At 41.5% G+C, this 22,124-nt stretch overlaps 1 protein-coding gene across 7 annotated transcripts in view; it reads right to left on the bottom strand.

The window, feature by feature from the left end:
• The window catches only part of LOC144296727 (cyclic AMP-dependent transcription factor ATF-7), a 100,706-nt gene that overhangs the window by 14,328 nt on the left and 64,254 nt on the right, over positions 1 to 22,124 (bottom strand). For 6 of the 7 annotated variants that reach the window (XM_077869815.1, XM_077869813.1, XM_077869811.1 and 3 more), the window contains 2 exons: positions 14,112 to 14,208; positions 8,931 to 9,154 (listed from right to left, as the gene is read on the bottom strand). In XM_077869815.1, the coding sequence (XP_077725941.1) occupies positions 8,946 to 9,154; positions 14,112 to 14,208 (306 nt within the window). In that variant the 3' untranslated portion in view covers positions 8,931 to 8,945. Of the gene's footprint in view, positions 1 to 358; positions 459 to 2,098; positions 2,257 to 5,132; positions 5,271 to 8,930; positions 9,155 to 14,111; positions 14,209 to 22,124 lie in introns of those variants that run through there. The other variant, XM_077869816.1, reaches the window with a different exon arrangement.

Here is a 22,124-nt window from a genome sequence, read left to right as displayed (position 1 = left end):
AGGGTAGGGAATCTAATCCTTCAGTGCTGTGACAATTTCTAGGGGAACTGCTGGAGCTGTATCTTAAGGAAAGTGGTGGGCAATGTGGGAGGTGCTAAGTGCCAAGTGAATCAACCAATCAGCAGGCTGGCAAGATCAATTCCTAGACCAGGAGCCAATTGTCCAGATGAGTCTTTGTCTAGTGTTCCACAGTGCTGGATTGGCAGAGGTTAGTGAAGAGTTTAGGCAGGCTGCCATGCTCAACTAATACAGACCAGAGCCCACGTTTCCCTGGGGCTCATGTGTGTTTATGAGCATTCAGGTGGAAGGGAGGGATTAGTGTGTCGGTAGGGTTGGCTGCCCCAACTACAGAGCTCACCGATATAACAGAAGGCATCTGTACTGGAGGCCCTGGCAGCACAGGCATGGTCTGTCCATTAGCAAGATGCATGACAAGAGGGAGGGAGCCAGTGGGAGACCTGAGGAGACATGAAGTGAAATGCTCATCACACAGACCCTTTTGTCCACGGATCTTCATCCTATAATCACAGCAGATTGCCCAGGCTTCTCTAGTTAGGGAAGCTACAGGACAACACTGTAAAACCTTGACGCCCTGATGAAGGTGGAAAAACTAGGGAATGCTACCTACCTTGCCTTATAAATGCAGAGAAATGGTAAGATCCTTACACCTTGCAAAGTAAGCAAACACCACTGAATTCAAATGGGTGGGAAGCTAATCCTATTAAGATTTCAGAACAATTAGGGCAGCCGGGCGGCTCAGCGATAGATAGCTAGCGCCTTCGGCCCAGGGCGTGATCCTGGGGTCCTGGGATCCCGGGATCCAGTCCCAAGTCAGGGTCCCGGCATAGAGCCTGCTTCTTCCTCTGCCTGTGTCTCTGCCTCTCTTTCTCTGTGTCTCTCATGAATAAATAAAATCTTTAAAAAAAAAACAGATTTCAGAACATTTTTTTCTTTTTAAAGATTTTATTTATTCATGAGACACACACACACACACACACACAGAGAGAGAGAGAGAGAGAGAGAGAGAGAGGCAGAGACACAGGCAAAAGGAGAAGCAGGCTCCATGCCGGGAGCCCGACCCAGGGATCCCCTAGAGCCACCCAGGGATCCCCTAGATTTCAGAACAATTAAACAAACATTCCTACCACTGGCATGTATAAATTCTGTCTTGCCTTAGGCAGGACTTGGGCCAAAGTCATCATTTTGCAAAGCTGAATTATATCATATGATAGCCAAATAGGAGTAAATTTCTCTTGTTCCTTTGCACATATTACTCTACCTTGTCCCCAAAGGATGTCACTTTGTATTTCTCCTAGTAGGTCCAGAGAACAATTAGCTTTAAGAAGCTGAATCCTGACAACCACCTCTTAACCCATGGGTACCTGGGGATAGGAACTCAAATCATCTCATTAGGAAATCTGTATGGATCATGACAGGATTGAAGACAAACAGACAAACAAAATAGACAAAGTTAGGGGTAGCAAAGATGAAGAACCCCAGCTGGGACCAAGGGGAACACCAGACTCAAAAAAGATGACTTAATCTGTTTCAGCCTGTCATTCAGTAATGCCCCCCAAACCTTGTACAGACTGAGGCCAAGAACTAAATATACTTCCCTGTGTGGCCTCCACCGTTATAATGAACTTCCTTAAGGTTTTTTTTTGTTTGTTTTTTGTTTTTTTTTTAAGATTTTATTTATTCATGAGAGACAGAGAGAGAGGCAGAGACACAGGCAGAGGGAGAAGCAGGATTCCTGGGGAGCCTGATGTGGGACTCGATCCCTGGACTCTGGGATCATGAGCCAAAGGCAGATGCTTAACCACTGAGCCACCTAAGCGTCCCACTTCCTAAAGTTTTAAGGATTCTTCTTTTAGATCAAGGAAGTATTAAATCTCCAAATTAAGGAAGTATTATCTCTGAACAAATACTTGCCTGTCTACTAATAAGGTTTATAAAGGAGATTTCTGCTTATGGGGGGAAATTTTATTTTGAAAGACAATCTCACTGACTTGTATCCTTTGAGTATTCAGAAACAGTCCCTGTCTTTTACCAAGTTTAAAAAGGCTCAGGCTTCACTGTTTCTCCCTGCTTTACTTACCCCAGTTGCCTGTTAGATGGTGGAGCCTGTGTGATGACGGAAGTTGGGGACGGAAGGGTTGGGTGAAGTGGGTCATAGCCCAAGTGGAGAGGCAGGGAGCCAGGGCGCACGATGGTAGGTGTGGGGGTAGAGATCACGACAGGCTTTGGGGTCATCTCCTGAAGAAAAGAGACCAAAAGATCACAAAACGCTATAAACAGCATTGTATAAATGGCATTGTATAAAGGTAAAATATAGTACAAATTTACTGGACAGTGACTCATGTAAATCACACCCTGACTCTATCATGATCATGGACCCATACTTCACTCACCCATTCTACAGGAATGACGAGTTAAGGCTTTTTGGCTATCTCCCTTTCAGGGATGACTGCTATGTGAAAGAAATGAGAGTTGGAAAATATCTTGAAATATTTATATAAGCACTGTAGTGCCATATAAGTTCCATATAAGTTCCAAGGACTGTCATAATTTTTCACAGGCTCTACATTCTCAATCCAAATTTGATGCCTGAGTGTCCTCTGATCTCTCTCTCTTTTTTTTTTAAAGATTTTATTTATTTATTCATCATAGACATAGAGAAAGAGGCAGAGACACAGGCAGAGGGTGAAGCAGGCTCCATGCCAGGAGCCCGACGCAGGACTCGATCCCGGGACTCCAGGATCGTGCCCTGGGCCAAAGGCAGGTGCCAAACAGCTGAGCCACCCAGGGATCCCCTTGTCCTCTGATCTCTAATGAGAAAAGGCAGGGTGTAAGACTGGTGATAAAGCAACCCAATATGTCCTACAGACACTTTTTTTAAGTAGCCTCCATGCCCAATGTGGGGCTTGAATTCATGACCCCAAGATCGAGAGTGACATGGTGCCTAAAAAGGAAGTCATGACTGAGTACTCTACTGACTGAGCCAGCCAGGCACCCTCAGACAGATCCCTTTTATTTTATTTTATTTTTTAAATTTTTATTTATTTATGATAGTCACACACAGAGAGAGAGAGGCAGAGACACAGGCAGAGGGAGAAAGCAGGCTCCATGCACCAGGAGCCCGACGTGGGATTCAATCCCGGGTCTCCAGGATCGCGCCCTGGGCCAAAGGCAGGTGCCAAACCGCTGTGCCACCCAGGGATCCCAGACAGATCCCTTTTAAAGAGACTATGAAGTTTGAATAATGGTCATGTTGTAATAAAACAAACTGCTTCCCACTGTTAACTTGTTTAGGATCTTAGTTGCTATCAGCCACCCTGGTCCTCACATACCTCTAGACAACCTTTAGGACCTGGTCCTGATGAAAGTGGGAGAGAGGAGGGACAGCTGTAATGTTTATGGAGGAGGTGGTTTGGGGAAATTATAAAACTAAATTTAGAAGGAAGTAAAATGAGGTACAGATTCTCTATCCACAGTGGACACTAAAAATAATAACCCCAGGTAGAGCAGTAGAGACTGGAAAGAGGCATGAGGGGGCTTCTGAGGTTCTGAGAATATCTGGGTGCTGGTTACACAGGTTGTAAACTGTGAAAATTCAGTGAGCTATATACTCACAATTCACGCACTTTTATGTATGTATGCTATATTTCAGTACATTTATAAAAAAACACTACTTCATAAAAAGTTTCCTTTAAAAAAAATAATACTCAGAATCCTAGTGGATTTTCTCTTTGAGTCACTAGAAGACTTCCTTCTAAGGAGATTTTTTTTCCAAAATTATTTGATGTCCAATTTATGAATTACACAATTTTTTCCCCCACTTAATAACTGAAGTATAGGGGCACCTGTGTGGTGCAGTCAGTTGGGTGGCTGACTCTTGGTTTTGGCTCAGGTCATGATCTCAGGCTTGTGAGATCAAGCCCCACAGGCCCCAGGTGAGCCTGCTTGGGATTCTCTCTCTCCCTCTGCCCCTCCCCACTCCTGTCTCTCAAAACAAACAAACAAACAAACAAACAAACAAACACCCAAAACCAAAAAACCCCAAATAACTGAAGTACAACATACATAGAGTACATTATTCTAAAGGATACAACTAAACGACTTTATATATGTAAAGTCAAGACAGAGCCCATTTCCAGCACCCTAGAATGTTTTCCTATGTCCCTTCCCATTCCATACCTTCCCTTTTGAGTTCTATCATCATGAAATAGTTTTGCCTCTTCTTGAACCTGATGTAAACAGGTCCTGTGTATACTTTCATGTCTGAATTTTGTTATTGTTGTTCAATATAATGTTTGTGGGGTTCACCCACATTGCTGTATCATTAGTTCATTCTTTTTTAATGCCATGTGGTATTCCATTTTATTTTATTTACTTTTAGAGAGAGGGGGGTAGGAGGGGGCAAAGAGAGAGAGAGACTTCATCAGGCTCTATGACCAGTGCGACATGGGGTTTGATCTCATGACCCTGAGATCACAATCTGAGCCGAAACCAAGAGTCAGATGCTTAACTGACTGAGCCACCTAGGCACCCCTAGTATTCCATTTTAGAAATATACCACTATTTATTTATTTATTTATTTATTTATTTATTTATTCATTCATTCATTCATTCATTCATTCATTCATTCTCTTGTTGATGAACAGTTTTTGACGAATACAGCTATTATGAGCATTTTAATATGCTTTGATACAGTGGACACATGCACTAATTTCACTTCCATGTAGACTCAGAAGTAGAACTGCTGGGTCAGAGAATAGATATAATTTATACAAATCTTCTAAATAATGAACATTATTTAAATATAATCAATCCTGTATCACACATTATGCAACTATTAAATCAAAACTTAATCTACCTACCAATTAACATTTGGGATAATTTTTTTTCTTTAGAATTTTATTTATTTGAGAGAGAAAGCACGTGCAAGCAAGCAGAAGGAGCCGAGGGAGAGAGAATCTGAAGCAGACTCCCCACTGAAAACAGAGCCCAATGTGGGAATTGATCCCAAGACCCTGAGATCATGACCTGAGTTGGACACCTAAAGTTGGACACTTAATCAGTGGAGCCATCTAGGCGCTTCTGGGATAATTAATTCTTAGTAGATAATTTACCTTTTCCTTGAGTGGCGGGGAGCAGGGACTAGAGGCAGGGCTATCAGGTGGGGATGAGTCTACCTCCACTGGCTCTTCTTCTTTGATTTTGATGTCTGGTGTAGAAGGCAAAGACATGTCAAGGGGCCCAGCAGTAGCCTGTTAAAAGAGAGAAATAAGCATAGTTCAACCCCACGAGTCCCTACAGGCTGAATCAAAATCTTTCCAGTTAAAATACGAGGAAATAGAAATATGCTTTCTCCCCACCCCCCACCTTTTTTTAAAGTAAGCTCCACACCCAACGTACGGCTTGAACTCACAATCCTGAGATCAAGAGTTGCATATTCTACTGACTGAGCCAGCCAAGTGCACTGAGGAAAAATACTTCAAAGTTCAGTCCTCAAAGAACTGAACTGCAAGTCAAAGAACTAGGGAACCTAGGTTTCATGTACAACTCTGGCCAGATCATTTTAACTTCTTTGAACTTGTTTTTATTTTCTAAAAAAGAATCTCAAAAATCTTTTAGATTTTTCTAAAAAATTTTTTAAAGGTTTTATTTATTTGAGAAAGTGGGCAAGAACATGAGCAGGGGGAGGGGCAGAAGGAGAGAGAGAGAGACACAGACTCCCTCGTGAGCAGGGAGCCCGATGTGGGGCTTGATGCCAGAACCCAGGGATCATGACTTGAGCCGAACGTGGCTGCTTAACAGACTGAGCTACCCAGGCACCCCAGAACTTCTGTTTTTCTAACTGTAAAATGGAAATAATGCGTGCTTCACCACAGTGATACTTATAAAGATCCTAAAAGGAAAAAAAAAAAAACCACACAACGCTTATAATGTTTATAAAGACGCTGAAAGACAGAAAAAAAAAAAGTCATTTAAATCCATGCAAATATTATACCATTTTTCAGGAAAGTAAAATGATTCCTGAATCCAGTGCTTGCCTATTTCCAACCAGCTCTGCTGGCCACTGGAGGGCTGTGAGCACTTTTTCTGACAACCAGAAGGACTATTACCCAAGTATCAAAAGCAAACAAAGATAAATTAGCTATTGAAGTACTATAAATAAGATAGGAAAGATCTATTCTGGGGAACTTCCCATGCTTGATGGTGATTTCATCCCAAAATCTGGTGTTAGAGGCTAGAAGTTAGGAAGCTAGAGTTTTGGGATAATAAAGAAAAGAAAGGCTGGTGATTTGATCAGTTAAAGAAATTAGAACTTGGTCCTCGAAGCAGGACTGGGGAACACCAGAAAGGAGAAAGAATACTTTCCTGGCAGTGGTGAATCACTTCACAGAACTGTGGAGCCATAAATGGCTTTGCAGGGAACCATAAACCATCTGAGATGACGGCCCTGACACCACACCACGACAGGAGGGCTGGCACTGCAGTTTAGTTTCATGACAAGGTAGATCCTTTGTTCTATTTTTTCCATATCTTAGGCTTCTTGGTGAAAGAGGAGCTTGTTTCTAACTCTCCCCTGGCTACCTTAATCCCTAGGAAATCTTGGTAGTTGAACAAACTGAAGAAAATTTGGCATCTACTACATTAGAGAAGGTGGTAATGGTTCTTTCTCTCCAATCTGATGGGGGTGAGCAATGGCAAAGATGCTTTCATTTCTGCCCTCATTTTTCCTACATCATGGAGATGTTGGGCCCAATTCAGCTAATTCTGAGATCCCTGAGGTCAGAGGGTAGTAGGAAGGAGAGGCCTCTAAGTAAACAGAACCACAGGTTTAAAACCCCTTAGGGGCATCTCCTAGAAAAGCTGTGGTTCAGTGAAATTTTAGACTCAGTCAACATTCCTGGACACAATCTTCTACTGAATCTGTTCTTCTCATCAAGGGGAGGGAAAGACCACCCTCGTACAGGCAGAAAGGAATACCGAGATGCCCAATGAGTAAAGGCCTGACCAACTACAAATGGCCTCCCAGAAGTGTCAACTGAGTTAAAATGTCAGTAGAAAAGACTTCAAGCTTTTAAAGGGAGGTTAATTTTCTTGAATTTGCCTATGAGTTTGATTATTTTTTATTTTTATTTTTTAAAGATTTTATTTATTTATTCATGAGAGACACACACAGAGAGAGAGAGAGAGAGAGAGAGAGAGAGAGAGAGAGGCAGAGACACAGGCAGAGGGAAAAGCAGGCTCCATGCAGGGAGCCTGATGTGGGACTCGATCCTGGGTCTCCAGGATCACGCCATGGGCTGAAGGTGGTGCTAAACCACTGAGCCAGCCATCTGGGCTGCCCTGAGTTTGATTTTAAAGCACTTGTGTTCTGGTGGAAACAATTTGACTGATTTCTTGGTCTACCGGAAAGGAGAAATAATGGTGGGGTGGGGTGGGGTGGCAGCGGGCGGGTAGGGAAGCTATAAAATAAAATTATACCATATAGGTTGAAGTCGCTGAGAGATGAGAGACTGGAGTCTCTAAAGAAAATAGTGATGAGGGATCCCTGGGTGGCTCAGAGGCTGAGCGCCTGCCTTCAGCCCAGGGCCTGATTCTGGAGTCCCAGGATCGATTCCCACATCAGGCTCCCTGCATGGAGCCTGCTTCTCGCTCTGCCTGTGTCTCTGCCTCTCTCTCTCTCTCTCTCTCTCTCTCTGTGTGTGTCTCTCATGAATAAATAAATAAAATCTTTAAAAAAGAAAATAGTGATGAGAAGACTATACCTAGGCCAGCCATTTGAAAGTAGAATTACAAATAGAAGCCATTGGATTTCCCTGCTTTCTTTCAGTTGGAGGGAGATAGCAGGAATCGAAGTTCAGAGGAAGCTATGAAACTTGGAAAAACCTCCAGTGATAAGGACACTTTATCTTGCATTCTTACAATTACAATTTAAGCTGGACCAAAAAACTCATGCACAACTCTCTTATCTGCTCTCTTCTTCTTAAAAGGAAAGAGCTCAGAATATGAAGGGATTCTAACATTTTAATCCTCTACAATAACTATACTAAGTGGCCTAAATATAGTTGAACACCTTGTGATAGCTTCCACCTGCTGGTCCTATTTCTCCCTCTGTGCCAGAGAGTAGGTTTAACCCCTCTTTTACATGAAAACTCTTCACATGTTTGAAGACTACAATTTTGTTCACCTTAAAACTTCTCTTCCTCAGTTTATGTGTTCCCAAAGTGATGTAATTTCTAGTTCTTTTACCAACCTGGTTGATCTCCTTTGGAATGCATGAAGAATACCTTTCTTTAAGTTTAATGTCATGAATATTATTAGAAAGCTACCTGAAGGTAAGAGCTATATACATTGAAACAAAGAAGTGTCAAAATTCAAGAAGAGTTTGTTGACTGGCTGACTCACTGAAAACAGCCTAGGTGAAAAGTCTGATTAGCTCAGAAGAGAGTGAGAGATTTGACCCAAAAACATGTTATCTCACAGAATCTGAGTAATTCATAATCTTTTAACATCCTTAAGATACTCAGAAGAGAAATAAATTTTTAAAAAAGAGATTACTGCAGACACCTGGGTGGATCAGTGGTTGAGTGTATGCCTTTGGCTGGGGACATGATCAGAGTCCCAGGATCGAGTTCCACATCGGGCTTCCTGCATGGAGCCTGCTTCTCCCTCTGCCTGTGTCTCTCCCTCTCTCTCTCTGTGTCTCTCATGAATAAATAAATAAAATCTTAAAAAATAAAATAAAATAAAAAATTAAAAAAAAATAAAAAGGAGATTACTGAACTAATGCTCCACTGAAAGGGCAAGAAGCCTAATTTTTGGTAAAGACAGACTTGTGCTGATCTATCACCTGGACCTGAAGATGTGGAACACTGACTTGGATTAGTGGGAACTGTCTGGTTCTAAAGAATAGTCCATAATTTTGTGATCTAACTGATTAAACAAATTATCCCAGGGCACAATGAAAATAGCCTCCATCTGAACACTGCCAGTTTGTCAGCAAAAATCCCGCCTCTTGCCTTTTTTTCCTCCTCATCTGCAGCTTTCTTGAATTCATGTTCAAAGGAGCTAGCTAATTCATTGAAGAGCCCCACCTCCTCACAATTCTTCAGGAATCTAGTCGGAGTAGGAGTTTGATCTGCAGACATGGAGAAAAAAAAAAAAAGGAAACTTTATTTTAGTTTTGACCTGAAATTAAAACTTGACAATATATAGAAAACACATTTTTATCTTTCTATTTGGAAAGAATCTCTGTGTTAGGGCAAATTTGCTTTTATGGAGCTCGAGTAGGTGAAAGCCAGCGTAGGCCACCAGAGGGTGTCTGTGCTGTGCTGCCTCAAGGCCAGCAGAGGGAAGACAGAACAATGTTTTGTTGTGTGACTATCCCTGTAACCCCCTTTCTCCCAGAGGCTGGTTTCACCTCCCTCACCCCCAAACAAAACAAAAACCACCCACCCACATGGAGTTTGTGAAACCTCCAGATCTGAAAATCAAGAACAGTTAAGCAACATTTTCTCTTCAAACTTACTCCCTGCTAGGTCTGAAGTGAGCAGGTATAAGCAGATGGACGTTAAAATCTGATGAGGAGAAGAAACTGAGGATCAGATGGTTGAGTTTGCTTGCTAAAGCTACCAAATAAGAAATGGTGCCTTGTCTTTCAGTGGTCACTGAGGTAAGGGTCTGTTACCTTCTGAAGGCATTCCAGGCAAATCTAGGGGCTGGGGAACAAGACAGCAAGATCATGAGCTAGAAAAGGAAACTGCAAACAATAGAGCTCATTTCACAGAGACCTGGGCCCAGAGCAAATTCCGGAAACCAGGATATTTGGATTTAGATTTGCCAGCCAAAATATCCTTTCAGGGGCTGCACAAATCTTTCCTCAACAGTGCCTCTGCCCTTGGGAAGAGGAAGGCGATCGGTAACCCATGGGAACTTTTCAAGCAACTTGAATTTTAGATTTGAGCTCCTCTCTTCCCATTGTGCTTTTCTAGTTTATGTCTCTTAGGTCAGCTGAATCCTGTTCCCTGATTTAAATTGCTATTATGATGGTTTTCTTTGACATGCTAGTCACCTCAGGGATTCGTTTCATACCCAAACCGCTAAACTGAATGACAGAAACAGAACTCTGTTTAAATGAGGTTTTAAGGAGTGAGACCTGGGATTAAAATCGTTCCTTCTAGCATGATCGATTGGAAATAGTCCACTGGGATTTTCCATGGAAAGAGCATAATTTTTTTTTTTTAATTTAAACAAAACCTCTTCTGAATCAGAGTGTTTAGAAAAGTTACCACTACCTCCCAAAATAGTTTTAAAAGGTCCTCTGGCAGCTTTGGTTGGCCAATGATGAAGCCACTTTCCCTCCATCCCCGGGTGAGTGGAGGTAACATCATCCTTTATGCTCAAGAGTACTTCAGTAAGGGCACACACAAAAAATCACAACTCAAGTGAAACAGAACAGGGCAGCTAAGGGCATGGCAATGGCAGAAGAGGGCTTTTGCTTCTCTGACCTGAGACTTATATAAACTGCTCCCATTCCTGAACACCCAAACAGCCTGAAAATATAAAGAAAACCCTTAGCATGCTCTGATGATTCTAAAGAAATCAACAAGTATTTACTGAATACCTTCTACATGTTTTGATGCTACATGCATGTACACTTGTGGGTAAATTTGAGGGAGGAGAGGGATAGGAGTATAGGAGTTTTGCTCAAATACAAGACATGGCTTTTGCCCTAGAGAACAAAGAGAATGTTTTCTAGTTGAGGAAATAAACTTATATATATAGATAGCATCATAGTATACAAAAAAAAAAAAATAGGTGACATGTGCAGTAGAGAATAAATTTGTTGTAGTAATTAAATAAAGACAAATTAATGGGACGTCTGGGTGGCTCAGTGGTTGAGCATCTGCCTTTGGCTCAGGGCGTGATCCCGGGGTTCTGGGATCAAGTTCCGCATTGAGCTCCCTGCAGGGAGCCTGCTTCTCCCTCTGCCTGTGTGTCTGCCTGTCTCTCTCTCGGTGTCTCTCATAAATAAATAAATAAAAATCTTTAAAAAGAAAAGACAAATTAATGACAGAATAGTTAGGAAGTTTCAAGAAGTGAGACTTGAGCTGGGCCTTAAAGAATGGTTTTCACAGGACCCCTCAGTGACTCAGCGGTTGAGCATCTGCCTTTGACTCAGGGCATGGTCCCGGGGTCCAGGATCGAGTCCCACATTGGGCTCCTGCAGGGAGCCTACTTCTCCCTCTGTCTGCGTCTCTCTTTTTCTCTCTCTCTCTCATGAATAAAATTAAAAAAAAAAAAAAAAAAAAAAAGAATGGTTTTCACTGGGAGAAAGCAGAGACGATTTGGAGGGTTAGGAATAAGGCAGGAAGAGGCACAGAGAAAGGCAAGGTATGGGGTCTGCGTATAGATGAGAAGGAAAGGGTATATTTTGGATAAAGATAATCAAATCAGGGGGAGCCTGGCTGGCTCAGTTAGTAGAGCATGTGACTTGATCCTAAGGTCATGAGTTCAAGGCCCATGGTGGGTGCAGAATCTACTTAAATTACAAAAGAAAGAAAAGAAAAAAGATAATCAAGTATATGTTATAAACAAAGTTGGGTAGGTACCATCAGGCTAGAATATAGAAAGCTTGAGAGTCCAAGTATAAATAGCCTTGAAAGAAAGGCTAAGAAAAGAAAATAGGAAGATTAGCACAGATTTTTTTTAAATTTAAATTCAATTAACATACAGTATATTACCAGAGGCAAAGTTCAGTGATTCACCAGCTGTATATAACACCCCAGTGCTCATTACCTCATGTGCCCTCCTTAATGCCCATCACCCAGTTATCCCATTCCACCAACTCTCTCCCCTCCAGCAATACTCAGTTTGTTTCCTACAATTAAGAGTCTCTTATGCTTTGAGGTTTTTTTTGTTTGTTTTGTTTTTAAATCTGTGGAGCATTTTATTTAGAGGGAGGTGGTTTTTAAAAAAAAAATTTAAAGTAAACTCTATCCCCAAGGTGGGGTTTGAACTCACGACCCTAAGATCAAGAGTTTCATGTTCTACCAACTGAGCCAGAGAGCCAGGTGCCCCAGATTAGGACAGATTTTGAGCAAAGCAGAAGAATTTAAGAAGACAGGCTTTTCAAGAGAATGCAAGACAGATTAGAATAAGAGACCACGTCAAGGAGGCCAGCCAGGACACTTTGGAGAAACCCAAGCATAATGAGAGTGGTGGAAGGAACAGAATGGGAAGAAAGAATAAATCAACTCGACATTTTTTTTTAAAAGAACTCAAGGTTTTGAGAATACGGATATGATATATCACTGAATAACAAGAAGGAGAAGGTCTAGGGGACAAGAAGATAAGTTCAGAATTGGGGTGTGGCAGGGGGGCATGAAGATATGAATGACAGAAGACAGCCAAGTAAATGTTCAATAAGGGATTGGAGTACATGTCGGACACCAAATCTTAATTTAGAGAAATGAGAATTACCAGCCTCGACAGGATAACTGGAGTCATGTGCAATGAGATGAGCACTCCAGAACAGAATGCAAAGAATAACAGGAAAATACTTTCTCTCTTTGGGACTATCCTGTATCAATTTCTCTCATCACTCCTGGAGTCTTGGCATAGACCTTTCCACTCATCTGAAATAGCCTTTCCAACCTGATAACTTTGCCTCAACTGTACTTTTTTCATAAACTTTCTCTAATTGTAGTTAATATTCATTCTCTTAATATTTATATTGTTTGAATTATTCACTTGTACTTGACTGCAAACTCTAAATTTTTTTTCATGCATATATGCCTTGACTTAATATATAAGTATGGGGTCCAAGTCCCTGCTCTGCTGTGTCGGGTATACTTGGACCCAAGCTCGAGCTTGTAAATAAACCCTCGTGTGTTTGCAAAAAAAAAAAAAAAAAAAAAAAAAAAAAAAAATATATATATATATATATATATATATATATATATATATATATATATATTTAAGTATGTGTTACCTACGTATATTTTTATACCATATCCACTCTTCCCTAAAACTTCCTCCAAGTTTTCTTAAGGATCATCAATGACAATGTCCCCACTCATGTCCTTTTCTAGGAATTATAATCTACAAGCTCCTAGCAAAGTAGCTGGTAGATACAATAGCTATTCAATAAATATTTACTGAATTAATAAGGATTAAGAGATCTGTAAGGGCAAGATCCTTTCTTCACATATAAAAGTATGGCGAGGGGAGTTTCCCTCTTCACTATATCTTGGGTTGCATTTGGCTAGTAATAATTACAAAAATTGCGTCTTATGTGAGTTATTAACTGATGTAATAACCACCAACTAAATCCCTTATTGGCTAAATACTGTGGTAAGCTTGCTTAACTCAGGCTAAATCAGAACCCCTCATAGTATCAAAAGAAAAGGCCCACTTTGTTTTGTATGTCTGCCTAGCTGAAAATGGCACAACAGAACTGCTGCACAATTTGAGAGCAGTTGCTGAGAATGCTCCCCTGAGAATGGCACATGTAAGCAAGACAGTATCTAAAACAACCGGCAAGAGGTTCCAGGTCACCCAAATTGGCTTAGAAAAGTCCCATTGACTAAACGCCTTGTTTGAGCTTTGGAAATATGCCCTCCATACTGTCTGGGTTCATAAGGCAAGTTGAATTTACGAACTGACAATCTGCCTGTTTGGGGGAAACTGACACCCAGTGGAAGAGAAGCAGCCAGGCTAGGTCGGCTTTCTTGCTTTCTTTTGTTCACCCCTTCACTGTGGATAGGGAGAATGTCAAAGGCATCTTTTGTCTGTAAATCTTCCAAAGTCTTAATAAAAAGAAGGCAAGGAGGGAATAGACTGAAAAAAGCCAAGACAAAACCTTAACACACCTACCCTCAAAAACCACAGAACCCAATCTTGTATTAAAAACAGAATGGAGGGCACAATAGAAACTTGGGAGCTTTTAGTGTTCCTTTTTCCTGATTAAATGCAGATCACATAAGGACTCTTAATGGGAAAAGGGGAGTATAGCTCCCAGTACATCTGGTCCCTGGTATTAATCTTAACTGTCTGGTGATACCAAGGCACGTGGCTTCTGGGGCAGCAAATACCTGCAATGATGACTGAGTCAGTTCGGGCTGGGCCAAATTTCAATGTCATCTCATGCTTGTGTTTATGAACTGCCAGGTGGTCCTCGTTTGTAAATCTCTGAAACGAAACAGAAACAGGCATGTGAAAAAAAAAGCGATTTGGTGCCCTTTTAAAATGTCCTACTAAACATCCTGCGATAAGGATGGCCCCCGGACAGAGGGGCTGGAGAGGGAATGGAAAGGAGAAAAAACTGGAAGTGATGGAAAAGGAGAGGAGATGGGTTAAAGGAGAAAATGGAGAAGGGGAAAGAGACATTAGAAAACTGGAGGAAAGGAGAAGAGGAGGGCCGCAGCACCAACTGCTCTGTGGTATCAGGTCCAAATGAGAGAAGTGGACAGATTGCTGGTGAAGTGGGGTCTAGGCAGGAGGCTCCAAATGAAAAAAACATTTAGGCGAGGCTCGTAGCAAACAAGGGGAAAATAATTTTTAATAATAATAATAAAGAGAGAAGAAGAGAAAGGCTGAACACTCGTTGGTCATCACAAAAATAGGAAATTCAGAAAGAACCTCTCCATGGTGGGGCTGAATTGGACTATTTATGAGGGGGCTAACAGGGAGATAAATTATGCAGGATTAGGAGAACCATTTAACTTCCTGGCCCCCACAGTGCTGCAGCAGGCGCCTGCCCAGCTATTTGGCTCAGGGTTTTAATGAGCCAGGATGGAGCTGTAGAGGACAGAGACCCAATGGCCAGCAGTAATGGCACACACCAGCCCCATCGGCCAAATGCTGTCTCCCCTCATCGGGCAGCTCGCCTGGGCTCTGTCAGCCATAAAGAGGCCAGTGCAATGCTGCTGGCTATATAATGACAGAATAAAAATGCAAGCAAAAAAATTTTTGTTAGGGTAGGGAGAAGCCTGTAGGCGGGATGAGGGAAGGGAAAAGGAGATGGTAGAGAGGTTTCATTTATTTAGGGGTTTGGTTGAAAGGACAATGAAAAGGTGAGGCTGGGTCAGCCTCAGTTTATGACATGTAAGACAGGGTTACTGGACAGTAATTTATGCTCCCACCCCTTCTTCAGAGCGGGGGAGGTAAAGAGAACAGATGAACAGCAGTAATTCAAAAGAATGATACCCTCAAAATTCCCTTTGAGGCTGGCTGGCCTGGTTCCTTCATTAAAACATGCCTGCAACACAGGAACAGCTTGGATGCTGCAGCTTCCCACAGCTCCCTCACCAGCCAGCCTCTGAAACATGCTTCTATTTGTCTTTTTGTTTCTAAAAATAATGACTGGTTAGTTCCCTCTTTTTACTTTCCTCATTAGATACATATATACTTCCCACCAAACACTATACCTTTAGCTCTTTTCCCGCAGTGCTTCTTGACTGCAAACCAAACAGACAGGAGCTAGCCCCACCCACCCCGGCTCCTTTCCAGTTCCAACACTGAACTTCAGTTTAAGTTCCTTTATTTTATCTAAAAGTATTTTACTTAACCAGGCAACCTCCCTCAAATTTGTTCTGAGGCCTATCACCACTAAAGCTAGCTTAAGGTGTAAAGTCCTTCCAGGCCAGGCCTATAGTCCTGAAGGGAAAAGTGGATTTTCAATTACAAGTATGAAGAACCAAAAAGTAAAACTGTCAAAAAACTGCCTGAGTGGTTTCTGATGGCTCCAGGATAAAGCTGGAAAAAGTGTGCTGGAATTTAGCCAAGAACTTTAGTTTTCTCTATTGTTGGTTAACGCTAGGCATCAACTGCTTCCTTCACAGATTTCTCCCTAAGGAAAAAAGGGGAGGCAGTGAAGAAAGGAAGAGAACAGCCTGTTAAGCAGGGCTATGCTATCTGTGGGTTAGGTAAGTCACTGTTGAGGTTCTGCGATTGCCAGGTATTCCGTAAGAGGAAGTGAGCAGAATCTCGTCTACAGTAAAGAACCATCACTTCAAGGGAAGAAGAAGAGAAGTGAATTAGGCAGAGGTATATATTTCAAAACATATTGGTGATGTTCTAACCACCTTTTTCAAGAAGATATTTATAAGTACACCAAGGATATTTCATATAGGTAGCCTGAAAACTTTGCACAATGTTCTAGGATCTAGAAGAATGACTTTTAAGCAAAGTCCTTTTCCACTATCAAAAATCAAGTCTGCTTGGGCACCTGGGGGCGCTCAGCAGTATAGCGTCTGCCTTGGGCCCAGGGCGTGATCCTGGAGTCCCAGGATTGAGTCCCACGGTGGGCTCCCTGCAGGGAGCCTGTTCTCCCTCTGTCTGTGTCTCTGCCTCTCTCTCTGGGTCTCTCATGAATATGTAAATAAAATCTTTAAAAAAAAATCAAGTCTGCTCAAAACTGAGCTGAGAGAAAGACTTAAAAACTCCATCAGGTTTTTCTCTGGTTAGGATCACTTAATATTTTACTTCACATAGGGGCGCCTGGGTGGCACAGTCGGTTAAGTAGTAGACTCTTGGTTTCAACTCATGTCATGATCTTGGGGTGGTGAGACTGAGCCTCATGCCAGGCTCCAAACTCAGCGTGGAGTCTGCTTGAGTTTCTCTCCCTCTCCTGCTCATGCTCTCTCTCTAAAATAAATAAACCTTTAGGGACGTGGGGGGACCACCCAGGCACCCTAAAAATTTTTTTGAAGGCAACTCCTGAGGCACCTGGGTGGCTTAGTTAAGTGTCCGCTTTCAGCTCAGGTCATGATCTGGGGAGTTCCGGGATTGAGCCCCGCACCAGGCTTCCTGCTCAGTGGGGAGCCTGCTTCTCCCTTTCCCTCTGCTGCTCCCCCTGGCGTACTATCTCTGTCAAATAAATAAATAAAATCTTAAAAAAAAAAAAAAAAGGCAATTCCCTGTTACAATTTTGCTACAAAGTCTCGACTTGTCTTATCTGTCTCTAGTTCTAGTTCCTCCCCTGCTGCACAGCCCTGGACTGCACTCCCTTCCAAAATGCCCTGATCCCTGTTGAACTATTAATTTTTCACCAATCAAAAACTGGGACCTGGGGCACCTGGGTGGCACAGTGGTTGAGTGTCTGCCTTTGGCTCAGGTTGTGATCCTGGGGTCCTGGGATCAAGTCCCACATTGGGCTCCCTGAGGGAAGTCTCCTTCTCCCTCTGCCTGTGTCTCCACCTCTCTTTGTGTGTCTCTCATGAATACATAAAATCTTAAAAAAATAATAAAAAAATTTTAAAAAGGGATCACACATATCTTCTCATCATATATATCAAAATGTTTTTTTAAAGATTTTATTTATTTATTAGAGACACAGAGAGAGAGAGAGAAAGAGAGAGAGAGAGAGAGGCAGAGACACAGGCAGAGGGAGAAGCAGGCTCTATCTGAAGGCAGCGCTAAAGTGCTAAGCCACAGGGGCTGCCCTCAAAATGTTCTTTATACTCAACACTACTTTGAAACTATGGGAGTCACAAGATCTACTGCTAGAACTTGTTATCTAATGCATCAATAAAAAAGAACACACATGACATTACCAAATTAAAAAAAATTATAACTTTTAGATTTTATTTATTTGAGAAAGAGACAAAGATAGTGACAGAGATAGCAAAAGAGAGCACAAATGGGGAGGAGAGAGAGAAGCAGGCTCCCCCCTGAGCAGGGAGCCTGACGTGGGGCTCAATCCCAGGACCTTGGGATCATGGTGCTTAGGCTGATGCTTAACTGACTGAGCCACCCAGGTGCCCCTATCAAATATTTTTAAAACATTTTTGGTAATTGTATTTTAAAATAATTGATTTCCTTTATAATTCTATGTATTTAACTTTATTAACTTAAAAGCAGTATCCTAGGGATCCCTGGGTGGCACAGCGGTTTGGCGCCTGCCTTTGGCCCGGGGCGTGATCCTGGAGACCCAGGATCAAGTCCCGCGTCGGGCTCCTGGTGCATGGAGCCTGCTTCTCCCTCTGCCTGTGTCTCTGCCTCTCTCTCTCTCTCCTCTCTCTCTCTCTCTCTCGTGTGACTATCATAAATAAATAAAAAATTTAAAAAAAAGCAATATCTTGAAAAAATTAAAAAATAATATTCTGAGAAGGGATTCACAGGCTTCACCAATCTGCTAACGGAGGTCACAATACCACAAAAGTTAAGAATCCCTGACTAAATGAGGTAGTGAGCTTCCAAGGAGGAGGCAAATGGGCAGAGCACTGTCCTGGTCTTGGCTCCAGTCATCTCTCCCTAGAGTTTCTCTTTCATTTTTTTTTAAAGACTTTATTTATTTATTTATTTATTTATTTATTTATTTATTTATTTATTTATTCATTCATTCATTCATTCATTCATTCGAGACAGAGAGAGATAGAAGGGCAGAGACATAGGCAGGAGGAGAAGCAGGCTCCATACAGGGAGCCCTATGCAGGACTCTATCCAAAACCCCAGATCACGCCCTGAGCCAAAGGCAGATGCTCAACTGCTGAGCCACCCAGGCATCCCTCTCTCATTTTTTTTTTAAAAAGATTTTATTTATTTGAGAGAGAGGAAGCATGAACAAGCAGGGGGAAGGTCAGAGGGAAAGAGAGAATCTCAAGCATATTCCAGGGTAAGCAGAGAGCCCAACTTGGGGCCTGATCCCATGACCATGAGATCATGACTTGAGCTGAAAACAAAAGTCAGAAACTTAGCCCACTGAGCCACCCATGAGCCTCTCTCCCTATAATTTCTAGTATAATTTTTATATGGCTAGAGTAGGAAGGGGGAGAGTAAAAGTATACTAAACTTTTTATCAAAGTGAATGTTGATCTGGCTATTATTTTCATTGTTCCTTATATTCTTCCTCATTTATTAAAAGTTAACCTTTAAGGGGGTAGCCTAGCTGGCTTGGCTGGTGGAGCATGCAACTATTGATCTCCTGGTTGTAGGTCTGAGCTCCACGTTGAATGTAGAGATTATATTAAGGGAAAAAAAAATAAAATCCTTAAAAATCTTTAAAAAAATTTTTAAGGGCAGCCCCAGTGGCGCAGTGGTTTAGTGCCGCCTGCAGCCTGGGGCGTGATCCTGGAGACCCGGGATCGAGTCCCACATCTGGCTCCCTGCATGGAGCCTGCTTCTCCCTCTGCCTGTGTCTCTGCCTCTCTCTCTCTGTGTGTCTATGAATAAATAAATAAAATCTTTAAAAAAAAATAAAAAAGAATTTTTTTTTAAAAGTTAACCCTTAAGAATTCTCTAGAATGGTCTTGGAATGCGTGCTTAGGAAACCATCCCTCTGAAAGCAATTTCTCAATTAAAATGTCTAAAATCATTAAGTGATAAAATTTTTGACCTTATTAGATTATTCTACTGAATTAAAATGGGTGGAGGGGCTCCCAAAAGGATTTTCTCTTTGAATTATTGCCCACTTAAAAATCCAAGTCTCATTTGTTAGTACCCTTAATGGGTCTTCCTTTGTTCTTTGGTCTTACCTATGACTAAGGTTTTGGCAAACAGCCACTCAGGGAAAACTCACTCTGGTTGTAGGGTAAATAATAATAATTTTCAAGGAATATGTAGATATTAACCATCTCCAGGACAACAGAGGGCTGATTATCATTAAAAATGGAGACTGAAGAATATAAGTCATACTGAATCAAGGAGGCAGTTTATATGCCTTGGGAGAAGATTTGTATAGTAACATGGTTTAGCATCTAATTTGCTCAAGTAAATGAATGAGGGGAGTTTCTTGGCATAAATGGGTGAGAAGTATTATGTGGTAATGTGCACCCTATCTAGAGATCAAGATGATTTAGATCTGCCCTATGCAATATGGGAGCCACTACTAGCCACACACTGCTATTGAGCACTTTAAATGTAGCTAATCTGAATTGAGATATACTATAAGTCAAAACACACTGGACTTCATGGATGGAATACAAAAGAAGAAAAAAAAAGAAAGTAAAATATCTCATTAGTTTCAGGTTGATTACATGTTGAAATGTTTTGGATATACTAGGTTAAAATAAAATGTATTATTAATATTAATTTTACTTATTTACTTTCACTTTTTAACGTGGCTACTAGGAAATTTTAAATTACATATGCGGTTTGTACTATATTTCTTTTGGACAGCTCTGATCTCGATAATATCCTCAAAGATCTGATGGGAATTTTAATCACATGCCAATCTTGAATCTTGCTTTCCAAACCCATTTTCTCTAAATACAGTTTATACTATATGGCAGCGGTTCTCAACAAGGGACGGCTAGGACCTCCAGGGGACATTTTAGCAATGTCTGGAGACATTACTGCTTATCACAACCAGGGGGATGCTACTGGCCTCTCTAAGGTAGAGGCATGGGATGCTGATAAATATGCCAAAATGCACAGGACAATGCCCTAAAACAGAGAATTATCTGACCCAAAATGTCAACTGTGTCTTTGTTGAGAAATTCTGCTACACCGTAACAGGGAAAGAGAAAAAGAAACAAGGGGGAAAAAAAAGGCTGTTTTTTAGTTTCCCTTGCCAAACTGCCAACACATGTTTTTGGATCTAAAACTTGGAAGGAAAAAAACACAGGCAGAAAACTCCCAACCTCATTTTATAAAATGGCTGATGTACTACAGATCTGCAAATACTTAGGACAGGGAAATTAGGAAGACGGGAGACAGAAGGCACTATAACTGGGAGAAGACATATTAAGTGGAATTCTCACACATTGCCTTGTTAGTTACAAACAAATGATACAGAAGAAGCAAATCGAAACAATTTTGGCTACTTTTGATTTTTACTTCCCGAGGGAGATTTTCTTAGTTTAAGAAATGTTAAGAAACCTAAAATGGAATGTCAGGGGTATGAGATCAATCTGAAAACTGTTACCAGTTGCAGAATGGGCAGGGAAAGTATAGCTTCTCATTAACAATTTTCCACAGATCATTAAATAAACAAACAAACAAATAAATAAATAAATAAATAAAATCCTTTCTATTTCTAGGCAATTTAATTCTCACCTATCCTTCTGTGATAGGAGAATCCAGAATCTTATCTACTAACAACTGACTAAATACAGAGCTAAGTCAAGAGTTAGGAATGGGCTGAAGAACAAAGATGGTGGGAACTGTAAGTCAGGAATACATCTCAATGAATGAAGTTTTAAGATTCTAAATTTTAAAAAACTGATCTAAAACATGTATCCAAAAAACATATTAAGTGTACAGCTCAATGAATTTTTAAATTTTATTTACTTTTATATATTTTTTAAGATTTTATTTATTTATTCATGAGAGACACATACAGAGAAAGAGGCAGAGACACAGGCAGAGGGAGAGGCAGGCTCCCCACGGTAAGGTCTGCATCTCAGGACCCTGGGATCACGCCCTAGGCCCGAAGGCAGACACTCAACCACTGACCCACCCAGGTGCCCCTCAATGAATATTTTTAAAGATTTACTTATGGGCAGGCTGGGTGGCTCAGCGGTTTAGCACTGCCTTCAGCCCAGGGCCTGATCCTGGAGGCCTGGGATCGAGTTCCGCATCAGGCTCCCTGCACAGAGCCTGCTTCTCCCTCTCTGCCTGTGTCTGTTCCTCTCTCTCTGTCTCTCATGAATAAATAAATAAATCTTAAAAAAATATATACTTACTTATTTAAGAGAGAGAGCAAGGAAGCCCAAGTGTGGAGGGCAGGGGGGACAGAGACAATCCTCACTCCCTGCTCAGCATGGAGCCCAACCTGTGGCTTGATCCCAGGATCCTGAGATCATGACCTGAGCTGTAACCGGGCACCTCATCAGTGAAATTTTTTAAATTTATTTTATTTTTTTAAAGATTAATTAATTAATTAATTTATTTATTTATTTATGAGAGAGAGAGAGAGAGGCAGAGACACAGGAGGAGGAAGAAGCAGGCTCCATGCTAGGAGCCCGACGCACCTCATCAATGAAATATTTATTTACTTATTTATTTAGCTATTTATTTATTTGTTTTTTTTGTTTGTTTATTTATTTATTTATGATAGACATAGAGAGAGAGAGAGAGAGGCAGAGACACAGGAGGAGGGAGAAGCAGGCTCCATGCTAGGAGCCCGACGTGGGACTGGATCCCGGGCCTCCAGGATCGCGCCC

This window comes from Canis aureus, chromosome 25 (assembly GCF_053574225.1).
Source record: "Canis aureus isolate CA01 chromosome 25, VMU_Caureus_v.1.0, whole genome shotgun sequence".
Lineage (NCBI taxonomy): Eukaryota > Metazoa > Chordata > Mammalia > Carnivora > Canidae > Canis > Canis aureus.
Note: the sequence above shows the minus strand (reverse complement) of the source record. Positions and strands in the feature narration are given on the sequence as shown.